Source organism: Leguminivora glycinivorella, chromosome 11, assembly GCF_023078275.1.
Source record: "Leguminivora glycinivorella isolate SPB_JAAS2020 chromosome 11, LegGlyc_1.1, whole genome shotgun sequence".
NCBI classification, from domain to species: domain Eukaryota; kingdom Metazoa; phylum Arthropoda; class Insecta; order Lepidoptera; family Tortricidae; genus Leguminivora; species Leguminivora glycinivorella.
The window spans coordinates 7064677-7083154 of NC_062981.1; the positions used below are offsets into that span (position 1 = coordinate 7064677).

Genomic DNA, 18478 nt, shown 5'->3' on the forward strand with positions numbered 1-18478 from the left:
TGAAAAGTCCCCTCGCGTTTTGATTTCTTTACATAAATATCAATCAGGCTGTAATCCCAAAAGGACATAGACAGAGCACATGAAACTGCCCAAGTTTTAGTGCCACTATGAGCAATTTAAGGGTTTGAAAGAAATCGACATTGTGATACTGCAGTGACAGGTTGCTACCCCATCGCCCACGATATCAAAGGGAGGAAAGGGACTAGTCAAAATCCACCTCTCTGGAGATTTGTTTCGTTTCTTTAAATTTTACTCAGACGTACGTAAGTAAGGAAATGTTACCAGCCGGCGTATTATGATTCCAATTGTATCACTTATCCACGTGGATAAAGCATCCGTCACGCTTTGGCAAGTATGTCAGTGTGAGAGTGACAGTTGTCTCATCCACGTGGACAAGTGATAAAATTGGAAGCATGATACGCCGGCTGTACTCAACAGTGTCCTAGTAGATGCCAATCTCAATCTTAAGTAATCATCAATGAACAATGTCGAACGAACACTGGTACTTTTACTTCACACGGTGTGTTTTAAAAGTAGGTATTCAAAAATCAGTTAACCCAGACATAATTATATATCTAACTATACATTTTGATAGATGTATTATATTAGTTTTATTAGTAAGTAGATCTGATAGCCATTGCTGGTAATGCCTGGAATACTTCCAATGAATTTAAAATAGGAACGGCAAGTGCGGACATCCGCGTGTCAGCCATTTTTGTCCAGCGTGCGTTTGACGTGCTTAATTAATTTCATAATTATTCACTAATTGGTTTGATTTTCCGATCTTTAATATTTCGGGTTGCGGGATAACATTGTGTTTTCAGTTTTGGTCGGGGAGATATGTTGTTTTTTTTAATATGCATTTTGTATGTTGTTTCAAATCCAGAGTGAGTGGAATTTATAATAACATGGTTATGCATGTATAATTTATGGAGTATGTTTTTAAACATATACTATTCAATATAAAACTGCTTCTAGAATTAGTAACAACTTGATCATGATGACTCAATATCGAATAACCTTTTATTAAGTTCATGTTAATGTTAAGCAATCTATTCGAAATTGTACATAGATCAAAACTAAATTAAATATGACGATAATAAGCGAGTGTCAAACATATTAATAAATAACAAATTTTATTTTCCGTTTACTGTTTCTTAAGTAAGGAAAGTGATGTATTCCTATAGTTTGAATATGTACTCTAAACTTACTTTATTATCTAATAATTGTGAAAAAATATAGACAGCTCTCTCTCTCTTTCTCTCTTTAGAAGATGGGGCTGCTTGATCCGGCAAAATAAATATGATTGTGTCAAAAATGACATTTTTTCAAAACACATATCCATATCGTATCCAGAGTTAATATTTCACTTAAATTTTTGAATCTGAAAGTTCGAATAGGACCGATGACCGATCTATCTATGAGCTGAGCTGTTCTAGGAAAGGGTAATTTCTAGAAACTGTGGAGACTAGATCAGAATCTAGGTCACCTCGTGTACCGGTTAAGACGAATCGATCTTTGCGGACCGTCGACACAAGCTCGTGTCATAGTGAGGACTTTCACAGGTTATATTTAGCCTTGAGAGAGGCTTGAGAGAATTATCAGTTTCCTTTCTGGATAAAAAAATATTTTCACATATCTTAAATTTGACGAATATTGCCCTACGTTTTGATTATGGATTTTTGTAAAATTAGGGACAAAATACTGATTTCGTACAGATTTTTAAACTATTACGAAACATTATAAAAAAATCTACTGAGGGCGCGCTGACGCGAACTTTGTCTTAGTGCATTTTCACAAGAAGTTTTGCACATATTTTCAATAAAAGTCAACTATTAGGTCTAAATGCGATATGGATCGGATGTGAGAGTGTAAAAAACACGTTTTCGGTTTTGGACACTTTTGACACTGATCGTTATCATATCGCATCAACTTAACAAGTTTTCTCGAATCGGTCAATACAATAACTAAACTCGATTACCAAAAAAATACAAAAAAGACTGCCAACGATGTAAGAATTGAGGATAAATATTTTCATCGATGAAAGAGCGAATTATTGCGTAGTTTTTCATTAAATAAAGTTTTGGATTTAGACACTGACCTGACCCGTATTGACATTTTAGTAGAATTGCACATAACGTAACCTCATTATTGCCATATGTCAGGTGTTTATAGTTTTAGACACTATCTCAGAGTCAATAAAATATTGTCAGGCTTTCAATAAATACTGGCGACGGCCTTGGGTATTGAGGTTAGGGTTGCGAACCGTATATAATATAGTATTGTACTATATTTTGTACAGTTTTGTAGCGGTATGAAAATACTATATTTTTGGGGTCCTTGCCAGAGGCGAATCTACCCTAGGGTCAAACCGCCAGGGGCGGCGTTTTTATAACGAAAAAAAAATTCGTTACATTTCATGTATATGTAAGACTCCATCACTAAAACAACTTCGAAGAAAAATTTTAAAACAAAATTTCAAAATATGGTTCTTACGAATAGAGATAAAATATAATAGAACCGATTCAACCGATGGCTGTTTGTCTTGTAATTATATCTGTAGTGCAAATTAAGGACATACAACACAAAACTTGTCAAAAGTCGATGAAAACCGCGTGAAGCCCCCTAAAGTGGATAGACAAAACGTTCTCTACGATTCGGTTATCGATTATCTGTACCGTACTATATTGTATTTCGGTGTACTATATTTTTAAGACGGAATTTTCTAAAATACTATTATATTTCCCTAAAAAAAAGTTGGCAACCCTAATTAAGGATGAATTTTTCTGCAGCCAGACAGCCTGCAGCCAGTTGATAAATTTATCCTCTAACACTGTAATTAAATAGGTTTTTATCTTAAATAATTAGATGTTATTTACAAATCTTGATTATTTTCCTCTGCGTGATACGAAATATATTTTTTAAGTGCATGCTCTGTCTGCCTTTTTTGCCACCCCAAGGTTACTAAAAATATTGTTTTGTCGCACGATGGGATAAAAGGCACAGTTTTTTTCTGAAAATTAGTATTATTCCTACATACCTCTTATTTACGCGCTGGTGCCCTGGCGGTAAGAGCGTGCGACTTTCAATCCGGAGGTCGCGGTTTCGAACCCCGGCTCGTACCAATGAGTTTTTCAGAACTTATGTGCGAAATGTCATTTGATATTTTCCAGCCGTTTTTCAGTGAAGGAAAACATCGTGAGGAAACCGGACTAATTCCAAAAAGCCCTTTAAAACTATAGTGCCTAATACGCTAAATATTGGGATTAGTTGTCATAGAGGACCCCAGGCTCCCATAAGCCGCAGCAAATGCCGGGATACCGCAAGGAGGATGACGATACCTCCTATTTACCTTCACGACCGACCATCAGGAAAATTAAGCATGAATACGTTTTTAATTTTAAAATTCTCTCTCAGATAAGACTATCTGCATACCTTGAATTGCCCGACGAATGTTATCAATCGTAAAAGATATTGAATTATAAAAAAGCCATTGAGGCCTAATTACGAAATACATACATATATAAGTGCGCGCCTGTATTCCCAAAAAAGGTAAGCAGAGCACATGCCATTGCTCAAGGTTGATGAAACGGCCACTCTTAGCAACGGGGTGAAAGAAACAGAAATTCATTCACAAAATGAATGAAAAAAGTACTTCATAATGCTTTAATCATAGGTTGATTACAATGATTACATATGAATATATTTATTGCATTCTTAAATCAAAAAACATGATACACAGCACTTTACAAAATACATCCACAGCGCAGGCTTCGTCAAAGTATGTTACATTAGGTAATTTATGTCAAAAGGGTCAATAATACAAATCAGGTAGGTCATAAACGTTACTAAAACTAAAATATTCCTCCATGGATCATACCTGGCTCAAAAGTCCCCATTATTCCCGATGCATTACCTCGCTGGACGACAATGCAGACCTGTTGGACCAGATACGACCAAAACGATACGATCATATAAGTACTACAACACAAAACAATATAAGTACTACACTGACGTAGTTTTTTGTGTCGCAATAAAACTTGTTATACCTACGAATAAAATTGCAAAAAACTAACAATGCAAAAAATACATACTGTAATACCTGCCGTTACAAGTACATATCCACCTAAGTATAAGCCTTGTTTATGCAAAAACTATTACAAGGAGAGAGAAAAATATTTTTAGAAATATTCAGCAGTTTAAACTTGGGCTTATGAATAATATTGTAAATAAATTTTTACTCATATAACGAGCCCCCCCTTCCTCCCCCCTCTCGCACGTACGCACGAATTGAAATCAATACAACATAATACGAATTTAAATAAAGCCAAAAACCTCGCAGTTCTCTATAAAAGTGTTTCCAACCCATTCGTTGAAATTAATCAGATTATGATCAGACATTTTCCATTGTAATTTTTCCACTGAAATTATATAAACTCCATGTATATGTTTATTTGATTTAATATTTATTGTACAAAATACATACAAGTGTACTACAAAATACATACAACAGGCTAACGTATATATTGGTCACAATTATGAAGGCCCGAAGCATCACTCAATTAATGAGATCGTGCGCCGAGCCTTAGTGTCGGCTTCTTGCAACTGCCAGGGTTGAGTCGCACCGATGGTAAAAGGCCTGACGGGCTGACCTTGGTCCCGTGGCGTAGAGGGCGCTGCCTTATATGGGATGCAACTTGTGTCAGCACTTACGCTGCATCCCATTTGAGACAGACTACAGGTTGTGCTGGATCGGCAGCGGAGTCCGCGACAAAGTCTAAGCACGCAAAGTACTCCGCGTTGGAATCAGCTTACGACTTTGTGCCGGTGGCGATTGAGACGGCGGGGCCTTGGGGCTCAGAGGCTCGCTCCTTTTTCAAAAAGTTAGGGCGTCGTTTGCGGGAGAAGGGCTGCGATAAATGTCATATACAAAGAAAAAGTGACCAAGGACTCCAAGTGTCCCGAGCTGGAATCGAACCAGCGTCCTCCGTTTAACGGATGGATACCTAAACCGTGAACTTCCTCTTTTTCGCGTTTTATACTTGCGTTGCTGAATGGAACTTACTTCGTCCTTTATTCTTTCATTAGTTTCACAATACAAATTTAAAACTTTTTTAAGTTACATATTTTTAAATTAAAGGAAAAATGGAAAAATTCACACCTCCTTCCTTCCTTTTCCTTTAATTTAAAAATATGTAATATCGCTCGCAGATGTTTCTGCATGATAAAAAACTTTTTTTTTTTAAGTTAATTAATTGGATGCATTTGTAGGTTATGTTTCTAAATAGTCTACGAGAAGCGTATGTTTAATTTTTGCAGTTGCACACAACATTTTTCATCAGTTTTATAATTCATGTTTAAATTTATGAATTTCATTAATATTGATAACAACTTATATTTATTTAGTATGGTTGTAGGTAATGTCTTGTCTTCGTACTTAAGGATACGGTGTTAAAGTTTATGTACGAATATCGGCATAGTTGCTAAAATATGTAAATAGAAACGGTGCTTTTAGTAATAAATTAACACGCCAGAGAACCTGATCAGTGATCAGTTTATATTTATCATAGTGTGGCACACTTTTCCACTTTAGGTATTTACTTTCTTTAGCGTACATTGAGGTCACCTATAAATTAAGGTAACTTAGTAGGTTATTATTTTTCATGGACTTTTGTCCTAAAATTATGATAATAATTTTAATTCAATTGACATATATTGCTAATTGATATTACACTTTGACATGAATAAATGATAATAAAATATACTCAGAATCTGAAAGCCTACTTCCTATTTAGCTACATAAAAAATGGAAATTTCATCGTTTGCCTCCTTATCACTCCTGTACAATTATAACAAGGGCATTTCTCAGAGTGTTTCAACTTTTTTGATTTCGGTGGCAGCATTATTACCTGAACCCCGTAAGCGTAGCATGAGTTTTCTTTGTTTCTGGTAGAAATCCGCGACTTCTATTTAAATTGACCGAATTTCATGTGACTCTTACAGGATTCACGTAAAAATGTTGCCACCGAAATCAAAAAAATTTAAACGCTCTGAGAAATGCCCACAACCGAATAAATATTATTTCTCGATGTACCAGGGTCGTAGGAGGCTCTGGGTTTTTCACACGCTACAAATACATATTGAAATATATTCAGATTCCTTACAGCAGACTGTTGGTCAGAATCAGAACAGAAGAGAGGAGAAATTAAAAAGTGGCAACATCGTAGTGTCGTCCCGTTCTCTCACACATATTGATGTGAAAGGGATGACACTACAATGTTGCCACTTTTTAATTTCTACTCTTTTTGGTTAGACTGTAGAAACTAAGCCACCAGCCTACTTAGAGCCTAGAGTCAGACAAAAATATCTTAGACTCTTATTTACTCGAAGCTGTTATCTGTTTTCTCGTGGCATGTTATCACATGATGTAATCACTAATCAAACCAAACACCGGTATCAAATACTCAGGTAATTACAGTAAAATTACGGTAAATTTAACTACCTAGGTTTTACTTGATTGCGTGTAAGTTAGGTACCTAATTAAAGCACTTACGAAATGTATAGACGTCACGCGTAGAAAAAAGGTGAAGGTTTTTATTTATAAGTTTTGCTTATTAATTTATACTTTATTGTACATAAAAAATAAGTACCAATGGTGGACTTAATGCCTTAAGGCATTTTACCAGTTAACCACTGGGTCAAAAAGAAACATTTGATCATCGTGGCATCGTGAAATTTTATTGAATAAAATTTTTCTATATCTAACGAGTACTAATCATTTAACATGTGAAGTACGTACGTGTAAGTACATGCACTTATAATATCCGTATTGATTTTATTCCTTTTTACATACTTAGTAGGTGCAATTTTTTTTATCATGCAGAAACCTCTGCGAGTGTTACTACATACATATTTATAAATTAAAGGAGAAATGGAAAAATTATTATTATTATTTGTATCTCCGTTTAAAACTCTCGGGTCTTTCGAGCCCGGTCATTTATAAGGCGTGCGTGGGGATATAGATCCAACACGTAAAGGCCATTTGGAGAGCTTTGATGTCATGTAGAACGCCTGCTGGAACCCATTCACGGGTACATGAATAGATACCCGTGAACCGGTTTCAGCAGGCATTGGACTATTGTAAAAAATGGAAAGATGCCTGTTCTATGGTTTAGATTTGGATGGAAATAAGACTGGGCTATTGCTAAGAGTTCGGGACACCTACCATAACATTGTAAATACAGTGTTATCGAGGCAGGCGGTGACTCGCCACTCGGTAGATGGGCACCTGATTTGCCATCTTAAAGACGGCCAGGCGCAACACCGGCATGAGTGGCTCAGGGGTGTCGAGAGGTGGTGCTGCGCTTTCTCCGAAGTTACTCGCGGCGTTATGCCCTTTAACACTTCCACCCCTGGAGCGACAGCTCAGACGTTCCTCTCTGGACGGCCAATGAAGGCAAGCCAGAGCTGAGAGTCCTGCGGGTCCCCTTGGGGTTCCACTCCGGCCGGCGAAGACACGCCGGAGACGGAGACCCTGACCGACTCTCGGGAACACTCGGGTCCGTGGGGTCGTCACTCCCCAACAGCTCGCCACAAGCTGCCCTGCGGCCTTATTATTATTATTTGTATGTCTTACCATATCTCGGGACCATGGGGTCCCGGACTTTTGGGAGGCATGTGTGGGGCCGAAGCCAACAGCACAGAGGCCCTTTTAGACACTTTAATCTAAAGGCAAGGGATACACCTGGCGGATACCATCCCCGAGCGCACAATATGATACATCCAGAGATGGTCCCCGCCAGGTGTAAAGACTATTTCAGTGCAGCACTTTTGTGTTGCGATGGGAACTAAGGTCATAGGCTATTGTTGTGCAAGTTGGATGGACTGGATAATGGTCTATGGGGGGAGACTATCGGACACCTGCCATGACAACTAGTCTCAAGATTGTAAAAGACAGGCGGTGACTCGCCAACTCATTGAGTGGGCCCTGCAAAACGGCCGCACGCACGGTGCGACAACAGAGCAACACTTGAAGAGTGGCTGAAAGGTTGTCGAGAGGTGAGACTGCGGTAGCCAGATCCCGGTGATCCGTTCAGCAGGCCGCCGGCGTTATGACATTTTACACTTCCAACCTGGAGCATAGGTCCCGCTCTTGCGAATCCACTCTGGCCGGCCGGTTAAGGCAAGCGCAGAGGCGAGGGCTAGATGGAAGTGCCCTCTGGAATAGGGGTCCGCGGTGTCGCCACTCACCGTCAGCTCGCCACAAGCTGCCCCCGCGGGCTTATTATTATTATTATTATGTCGCAAAAAGTGATGAAGATCGTTGTTATAGACTAATCTTATACTATTAAACGAGCAATTCTTGTATATTTATTTATTTATTTATTTATATATTTATTTATATATACCGACGATCTCGGAAACCGCTCTAACGATTTCGCTGAAATTTGTTTTGTGGGGGTTTTCGGGGGTGAAAAATCGATCTAGCGTTGCCTTAGATCCCGGAAAACGCGAATTTTCGAGTTTTCATGAGTTTTTCTTTCGCATTTGTAAACGTAAAATATGGTCCTTAATTTCGCCGCGCGCGCATCGATTCCGCTTAGCTCAGTCGCACGAGGTCGGTCTAATGTACGCAGATAGATCGTAGGTGTCAGGGTTTCGAATCCCGGTCAGAAATTAAGTTTTTGTTTTTTGTCTTTTTTTTTGTTTTTGTATTTATAAGTTTTTTTTTTATCTAAAGACGTGATATATTAAAATAGAACCGAGCGAAGCTCGGTCGCCCAGATATTGGATATTAATAGTGAACTTTGGTTGCTTCAACTAATTTTCAAAGAATTAGGGCGTCGTTTGCCGGAGAGGGGCTGCGATCCTCGTTCGGGTCTGATCTGGTCCAACAGGTCTCCATTGCAGTTCAGCGGGGTAATGTAGCGAGAATAATAGGGACTTTTGAGCCAGGTACGATCCAGGGAGGAATATTTTAGTTTTAGTAACGTTTATGACCTGATTTGTATGAATGACCCATTTGACATGAATTACATAATGTAACACTTACTTTGACGAAGCCTGTATGGATGTATTTTGTAAAGTGCTGTAACATGTTTCGTGATTCAACTAATTGCCATCCATATAATATAACCGGCTCTTCCACGAACGTCTGTACGTTCGTGCAATCTGTGTTTGGCAGCCTCTTGATCTTGTGTCTTAGCAGTCAATTGATATGCAAATCTACTGACCAGCTTGATATTCGAACTCATGTCTAGTGGAGTATTTGCAGCATTTCCTTGCTTATTGTATTATTGATATTATATTTTATTATGAGTTCTAATTTATTATATCGTGTTTTAGATGCTATAAAAGAAAAGCATGGTAATTCGAAAGTTCCCGTTTATTGGGACAGAAGACTGCTAGATCGATTTTTTACCCCGAAAACTCCCACATCAAATTTCAGCGAAATCGTTTGAGCTGTTTCCGAGATCGCCGGTAAATTACATATTATAAATAAATAAATATACAAGAATTTCTCGTTTAAAGGTTTGGTATTTATTATAGATTTGCTTTGTTTCGAAATGTAAAAAAATATGCATTCATACAATGCATAATTGCAGAATATACCTGAACATAACATGGAATTTTCTACATGGATTTGCTCTATATATTATTTCATTAACGAAATGTGATATTTTTTTACAAATATGAAGCATAACTTACAAGCACGTACTTCGCTTTCAGCAATTACAATAGTTTTTATTACAGACAACTTGACCTACTGGATCTATTTACAAATTAAATACATAATGTTGCAGTTTGTAGTACAAACTTACCTACTTGTATCAGGTGTAAAGAAACACGTGTAAGAATTCTTGACGTAGGTATCAATAATTGATTACTTAAGTTATTTCTACGTTATAATATAACTTATAATATAAGTATTTATTAATTAGGTATGCCATATCAAAGCCTAGTAAACAAAAAATGCTACCAACACATTACATACCTAGTAATCACATAACGATTCTAAATTAATTTATTGATGTCATTTTAGGAAGTAAATCCAAACCTTCTAGCTAGCAATAGCTAGTTAGTGTCAAATAAGGCTGCATGATCGTATCCTTGGCAGTTTGTCACTATCAGATTCACCCAAGCAAATACTTGCAAAAAATATTTTGATTTAAATTTGCTAAGGAATAAAAAAGTTTGATGGATTGCTGATTCTGGTCCATGACCGTGAAATAGAGTTGTTAGTTCGATGCGCAATTACAATTATACATAGACTCGTCACGTGGACTCGACTGCACAGTCGCCATCAAATATATCGGAGCTGCCGAAGCTCTCATAAAAATCAGGACATGCTTCTATTGTGTAGATTTATTATTTATTTAATCAAAAACTAACACAGCATTACAGTTTACACTAAGGCACTGTGAAACTACAAAATGCAAAACAAGACAAAAACGATAAATAATACAAAAAATAATACAAATTAAACATTAGATTTGGGCGACGACGTAACAGCGTGGCTCCGTTGCGTCGTCTGACTCGGTAGGATTCGGCAGGTTGCCCGGAACCGCCGAAATTAAATACCGGCCAGAAGTCTGCGCACGCGATGGTGTCCTGCATCGTGTCGTGCGTTGATGATTTAAATGACGTTAGATGTTAGTGATTGTTCCGATATTTGTGAGAGCTTTGTCAGGTCCGATAAGTATTATTATATCCGATGGCGACCGCACGTGATGTGTACTTGTAGTACAATGTAATACAATACTATATTAATAAATAAAAATTGAAAAGTATCTATTCAAATATTATAAATGCCAATCATCAAAGTCGGTCTACCTGTGTTTCCTCTTCACGCTTATACCACAGAATATATAATAGTACAAGTACAGAAGGTCCACTGCTTTGATGTTCACGAAATGCCGCCTTTTTAAATGCCTACAAAATTCTAACAAAGAAAAGAGCCGCACGTGCGCAGCGTCGGACGATAGGGTTGCCTATGCACGAATTAATACTCAGATAAAATATTTTACTATATATTCAAGTCTTGGGTACTTTCTAGGTATATACAGTATTTCTATATGTTTTGTTTAAGCCCTAACATCACAAGCCTTATTGAACTTTGCCGGGGATCAATAGTAGATCTGTGTAAGATTGTCCTATTTTATTCATGATGTCTATTTAACTACGCATTATTAGCCATTCCACACGTGGACATCGCATATGAACCTTAAAAACAAACTCGCGACGTAAAGTAACAATAGAAAGTGCGAACATGCGTTCCGTGAGAACGCGCGCCACCCCCGATTAGGCCGCGAACTCGCGGCCGCCAGCATGTACTTGTAGCGCGGCGATAGAATCGCGGAGTGAGCCACCCCTGCTTATACCGCTAAACCGGTGTAGTTAAGGTATACCTAAGTATAGAGATAAAGATACGTAGGTTACTCGATAAGTTATGAGATGCTCGAAATTTAAAAATGAAACGCACGAATATTAAATGTTTGAAACAGGAAAACATGCGAACAAGTCAAGATAACATGTGTGCGGTGTCAGAGGAATTACCCGAATTACCACATACGGATTTTCTTTTAATGAATGGTGTTCCCTATCAGGATTTCCCCAGGGACAAAAAAATACAGGGCATTCTATTCTTACCTGTTATATGTACATACGGAGATTCGCAATGTCGATGTTGATGACAAAATGTAAGTTGCTTAGTATGACTTGTCTTATCAGCAGTTCAGTTTATACAAAAATTAAGGAAAAAGTTAAATCATTTGTTTTTATTTCTATTTTTTTACCAAGATTTATTTGACGAATTTATTTTTTTCTGTAAGTTTTATTTCGTCATTAGGGTTCTCTAGTAGCTATATTCATAATCATAATCTTATTCATAATCATAATAATCATAATCTTTATTGTTTGTGAGAAATGGGTTACATTGCCAGTAATACTATTGTAACAATTGTCATGGAATCACCAAAACTCTACCTTTACAGGTGTACAAACAAAGCATTCCTTACACGTCTTAGTCTAACTAGGAATTATACTATCATGCATTAATACACATCATATTATTTATTCATTCTTAATATAAGAACATGCAATAACAAAATTAAAAATTAAATTATAAATTGAAAGTCAAACACAATATAATCCCATTAAGTCATAATTTAAAAATTCATTTATATTATAAAAACAATTTTGTACTAGCCAAGCACGGACTTTTGATTTAAATAACTGTAAATTATATATCTTAAAAATGTCAGGTAATTTATTATAAATACGAATACACATAATATAAGAATTTCTCGATGAAAGTGATGACACGCTGGCGTGGGCTCCCTCTTAGATCTGTCACACAGGTATTTACCAAAACACCCATGACCCGAAAGGACCTGTGTGAGATGGAATGATATCACCCCGAATTGTCTCCCAACCCATGTCGCAGTTCTAACCTAACCTAACCCACTCTTATGGTAAGGGTTTGTTTCTGTATGGTCGCAGTTCTAACCTCACCTAACCCACTTTTCTTAGCAAGTTTGTTTCCGTGGGAGTCGCATTTCTAACCTAACCTATTTTTTTTGTAATGTTTCTATAAAATTATATTAGGGAAAATGACATTTCGACGTCGCGTAGCGTGAAAAGGTGGTTAACGAAACGGTTGTCAAATGATAAGATTGGCAACCGTTTTTCTGGTTATTGAGTTTCTATAAAATGATATTAGGGAAAATGACACTTCGATGTCACGTAGCATCGGATTTATGAAAAGGTGGTTAACAAATTGGTTGTCAAATGATAAAGTTGGCAACCGTTCTTCTGGTTATAGAGTTTCGGGAAAACGATAATGTGGCATAGCAAACTAGCGACATTTTAAAAATATGGTAAACAATGTATTTGGATTATAAAAATTCTGTCAACCGTTTTCGGACAAGTGATAATCGGACAAAGGATTTTCGAAACATCGATAGGTTACCCTCGAGGACCCATGGTCTGGAATTCTACAAACAAGTATTTATACTTGTGGACAAAAACACAGACTTCAAAAATGTACAAACAGGGGAAGGTAAGTATGTCGTTTTCTATAAAATAATTGCGGCATGAGCCCAAATGTTTTATGCCAAACATAGCCCTGATACAACGCTTCTGTGTTATAAATAAGGCATCTTTATCAATGCTGTTTCCCCAAACTACAAGTCCATATCGTAAAATTGAGTTTACATAACCATTATAGGCGAGTACTGCTGCCTGGGTTGAAACAGTTTGGCTAATTCGTCTAAGTGCAAAGATAAAACTATTTACATTTTACTTATTTACGTTATATTTTCTTAATTATAACAATTATCCTGTATATATCTTATGAAAGTCGACTTAAATATTAAATTACTAAATGTTGTTAACAAAATAGGATCAATTAAAATTTGCTGACGTGGTTATGTACAAAGTTTTTGGGAACTGCTCTTATCAGTTTTAATTATAAAATGCCAAGAGGTATGTAACGAGGGGTGCCGGAGAGCATAAGGTGATTTTTCTTACTCTGAAAGTCATTTCGTCAAGAATCTATTTGTTACAAGGAAAAATGTCCTAGTGATGCGGCTACCAGTTTGACATGACCTATTAGTGTAAGAGAAAATTATAGAAAGTAAGTTACGAAGACGTTTGCGATTATGTGCCCATCTGACAATGTTAAGGAAGTCACAGTAAAGTCAGTCCGAGATAAGTTGGCAACGACTTTAACGGCCTTTTCGGTGCAAATCTTATACCTTTAAACGAGCAATTCTTGTATATATATATGTATACCGACGATCTCGGAAACAGCTCTAACGATTTCGCTGAAATTTGTTATGTGGGGGTTATCGGGGGTGAAAAATCGACCTAGCTTAGCCTTAGATCCCGGAAAACGCGGATGTTCGAGTTTTCATGCGTTTTTCTTTCTCGTATCGGCTGTAGCGTAGCTCAGTCGTAAGAGGTCGGTCTAATGTCCGCAGCCACATCGCGAGTCAGGGTTTCGAATCCCGGCCAGAAATAAAGTTCTTGTTTTTTTTTTGTACATATAAGTTTTTCTTTATCTAAAGACGTGATATATAACAAAATAGAACCCAGCGAAGCTCGGTCGCCCAGATATTCTTATTTTAAACGCAAAACTTAGATGAAATTACGACGTTTACTCAACCCTTCCAGAGGCGAGCTATCGAAATCGTTACCAACTTATACTACATGACTCTAGAGAATCTTATATAGAATCGTGGTAGTTTTGTCAAGCTAGCTCTCAGATGTTTACTGATGGTAATTAAATGTTCAATAGCGAATAACAACCATGTACTTAATAGAAGAAGTCACGAGTCTCACGAATTAATTTAATGGCCGCTGTACACACATGGCCAACAGTTCCACCAACCCCCTTGGCCATGTGTGTAGAGGGCTACTTGGCCGTAAGTTGGCAGTTGGCGCTTGCGCTTGCCGGCCAACCGATTCGTGTCGGTTTTTTGTCCACACATCAAAGGATCTTGGCGCCAATGGCCAACTGCGTTTACACGTTGGCGCTTCATTCAGTTGGTCGTCAGCCGTCAGAGAGGACAGTAGTGATATATTTACGAAAATAATAAGTTTATCTATGCCAATAATAGTGTAGATTTTAGGAAATAAAATAACCTTGCAAATGTTTAATGTATTTCCTAAAAAAGATAAATGTTCTTATCAGAATATTCAAAAAATTGTTAATATTGCAAATAATTTAATTTTACTACGGGGTTATTATTTTTTAATATTTTTTTTCTGACAACGTCTATGACCAAGAATTTCCTAGATTTTTTCATTCCACGTCCATCTTTCATGAAGAGCCAATGCCAAGTGATTGGTTCGCCAATGTGTAAACAGCGGCTCTTATCTTGGCCAAGGGGTTTCACAAAGGGCTGGTGGAACCGTTGGCCATGTGTGTACAGGGGCCATAAAAGAAAATGCAAGGCTATCAAATCATGTAAAATAGCACATTGCTTTACATACAATCGGTACAAGATAACATTTGATTACAACGAATACTTGAATATAATAAATCACCTTTGATAAATATACTGATACGAAATTTGAATTCGATGACATTGCCGGTGACTACCTCATTTCAAACATCTTAGACAGTGGATGGACAGTGGGAATCATATCATACTGTTCAAAGTATAGGTAGTTTATTTTGATTTAGTGCGTGAAGAGGCATAAAATCAAGAGTGAACAGGCATCTTCTGGGCGAGCTCACTCCATCGTAGGCCACGTCTTTGCCTTTGGCTAGTCTGTGGCCAAGAGTAAGCCCATTTATAATAATAAAAAAATAAATTGTAATTTGACTAGTAATGATCTAATGATAGCCTGTTCATTCCTATTCCTGGATATCTGAAACTAAAGGATCTGTGATCAATGAGTGTGTGATGTGTGTGTGTGGTGAAGTATGTGTGAAGGGTGTGTGATGTGTGTGAAGGATGTGTGATATTTTCCTCCTTTCTTTCCGTTTTGGGCATTCCTCCTCGTTTTCGGCAAGTTTTCAGCCATGTCTTGAGAGCGATAAGGTATGAAAAAAGAGGAATGAAAACGAAAGAAATTTAAATAATCAAATTTATCTTTGTTAGTCAAACTAGCACTACTAGCGGTAATGTTGCTCAAATGAATTTACGGTAAATTTCAGTATTTGCACTTTGCACCTTGTAGTTTTGACGATTGCTATGTTTTGTGATGGTTTTGTAATACTCGTAGATACTACCTAGATTCTCGCGTCAAAAGATGCAATTTTATCAATAATCGATGACCTAATTGAGTGGCTCGTTGTCACAGTTGTTACACAGTTAAGTTGTCAGTGTGTTACCAACAAGTGAGATTTTTTAAAGGAACGTAATCTTACAGGGTAATTCTATGATAACTTGCGTTACATTTAGAACGCAAAGTTGTTAAACAAAGGTTATCTGTGGCTTGATTCATACTTAAATATCTTTTTTTGCTGGTGCACCATTTAATTCAGTTAAATCTCATTAAACTAAAGTGGAAATTATTTGAAACATAAACATTTTCTGGCCTCAGTACACTAAAATGAGGTGGTAACTTTCGTTTATACAGAAATTGGACATGGGTTTTTAAAGCATTTAAATACGATTTTTTTGTTTCCATATTGGTTTACGAATTTTCTTGTAACTTAAATCGTGTCAGTCAAGAGTACAGGTATGTTTATGTAGCAAAAAGGAATCTTAATATTTTTCAATTATGAAAATAAACATGCAAAACATTGGTAACTTGCGTTTCAAGAAATCAGTAACTTTTCTTACGTCCGAATGAAACGTATTTTTTTATAGTTAGCGATCGAAATATGAAGTAAAAGTTACAGAACTAAAAAAATACAGGATTCCTTGATTTTTAGGGATATGAGGGAAGGTTATATTATTTCCCCCAAAAAAGATATTCAGTTTTTAATTATTTTTTGGATTTTTTTGAATATTATGTTATTTTAGTATTTTTCTAAAAATGTCAGCTACTTTTTATAATTAGAAAAATCCCTTAAATATAATGTGAGTCTTAATTAGTTCAGTTTACGCACGTATCTTAAAAAGCACGCATTTTAATCTTTAAAAAAATTGGCATACTTAGTTAAACTCAGTTTATAAATTTAAAAAAAAAATCGGTTCAAGTAAGGTCTAGAGCCAAAGAACATTACCCCATAACCAGATTTTAAAAATTCTGACCTCAAAAAATAATTTTTTTTTCGCTCTCTGCCATGGAATTACCCTACATAGTTATTTAACTTAACCATGACCTTAATTTATATAATTAAAAAAATTTACTTTATAAACTTTCTAATAAAAATTTATAGCCAGCAATGTACAGCACACACACTTGTTTGTTGTTGTTGTATGAGCGATGTGAGTAATGACAATTAAGAAGTGCACGCGTTACATTGAATGTTGGGATTTCGGAAAATTATTTTTTCAGTTAATTTAAATAACGTATGATTTGTTAATATGCGCAAACCATTGCTAAATAAATGACTGTATTATTATTGGTTTTAATAAAGGTCCGGGTGGTGGTAACACACTGTATTAATACAATAAAATAAGCATGGTGGGAATGGGGGGTCATATTTCATCTAAATTTTAGTAAAACATATTGCGCCTGCCTTCTTTTTGTACGATACGACATCGATATTATTTTCTTATCTATTGAATTATTCCTCAGTTTAATTTTTTTTTATGTAATATAAAAAATAAGCAGTAAGTTTTATAATGAAACGAGAAGATTTAAGTACGAGTTGTTGTTGTGTTGGAAAACGTAGGTACTTGGAAACTGTACGTGGATTGCTTGCCTAGTTTTTGAGCAATATTTAGTTTTATAAAGAGAATTTAAAGTTACCAATATTACTGTTACCATTTAAAAATAATTAAAAAATACATACACAAGTTATTTATGCAGTTTACCTATACATTTATCGTTAGTATGGTCTAATCTAAATTTGTCTATCCGAAGCACCCTCTATACTTCCAAAACTTATAGCTACAGGTGATATTCAATACCATAAAAATTAGGCCACACCAGTCACGTGCCTCCATAATAAAAAAACACATTGATACACCACATCCGATAAAGATCACAGAGCACTCACCATAATTAAAGATCACACGCGACGGGTCCGCGACACGCGTGCGCTCAACTCGGCGGTCAGTGCGAGACTGCCGGTGCCGGTACAGCGCGTGTGCGGTGCGTATGCGCATCTTCATTGATGATAATGATAACTTGATAACGCGCTTCCCGTCTCGTTTGCATCTTGATTGCAATTCTGTTATCTTATGTGAATTGTTGCCAAGGATTGTTTAAGGAAGCAGGATAGTTGGATGTAACATTTTTTTGTTTCTTATGAATCTTATGATACTGGATCCTTATAGTCAAACGTTCCACTTTATCGCTTACCATAATGATATATTTTTGCTTGTATGACTTGTATCTATGTACGGATAACCTGTAAAAATAAATACGTTGTTATAACAATCGACAAAATGGGACTTGCTAGGAAACGACACATTATTGAAATTATTTATTTTATTTTATTTTACTTTATTAGGTACACCAAACAGATTTCGTACAAAATCTTGATAACAATTAAAACTTATGCTAAGTGGCTTAAAACTAGCACGAGATCCAAAACAAGTGAAATGAAATTATTGAGTATAAATAAATTAAATTACATGGACAAAACAGATTGCAGAGTGATAACATTTTGTAGTATTCATGGTGATAGATTGCATGTTCGTGAATGGGACACAAATCGGGTTAAAATAGGTAGGTACTTAAAATATAAATAAAAATCTGAAATGCTAGTAATGCCACTATAATTAAACTAGCTTAAGTACTTAAATAACTGCAAATAATGAAAATGTTAGCTAGAAATAATAACAGCACGTAACTTATTTTAAAGTAAACGAGGTAAATATTTAGTTCTTAATATGGCAACTTTCAA

At 36.3% G+C, this 18478-nt stretch overlaps 1 protein-coding gene across 5 annotated transcripts in view; it reads right to left on the minus strand.

Moving 5' to 3' along the window:
• The window catches only part of LOC125230811 (protein 5NUC-like), a 53705-nt gene extending 35972 nt beyond the window's left edge, over nucleotides 1–17733 (minus strand). Inside the window, exon 1 of one of the 5 annotated variants that reach the window (XM_048136034.1) lies at nucleotides 17538–17688. In XM_048136034.1, the coding sequence (XP_047991991.1) occupies nucleotides 17538–17588 (51 nt within the window). In that variant the 5' untranslated portion in view covers nucleotides 17589–17688. Of the gene's footprint in view, nucleotides 1–17537 lie in introns of all 5 variants that reach the window. The other 4 variants (XM_048136037.1, XM_048136035.1, XM_048136036.1 and 1 more) reach the window with 4 other exon arrangements.
• Between the last annotated feature and the right edge of the window lie 745 nt (nucleotides 17734–18478).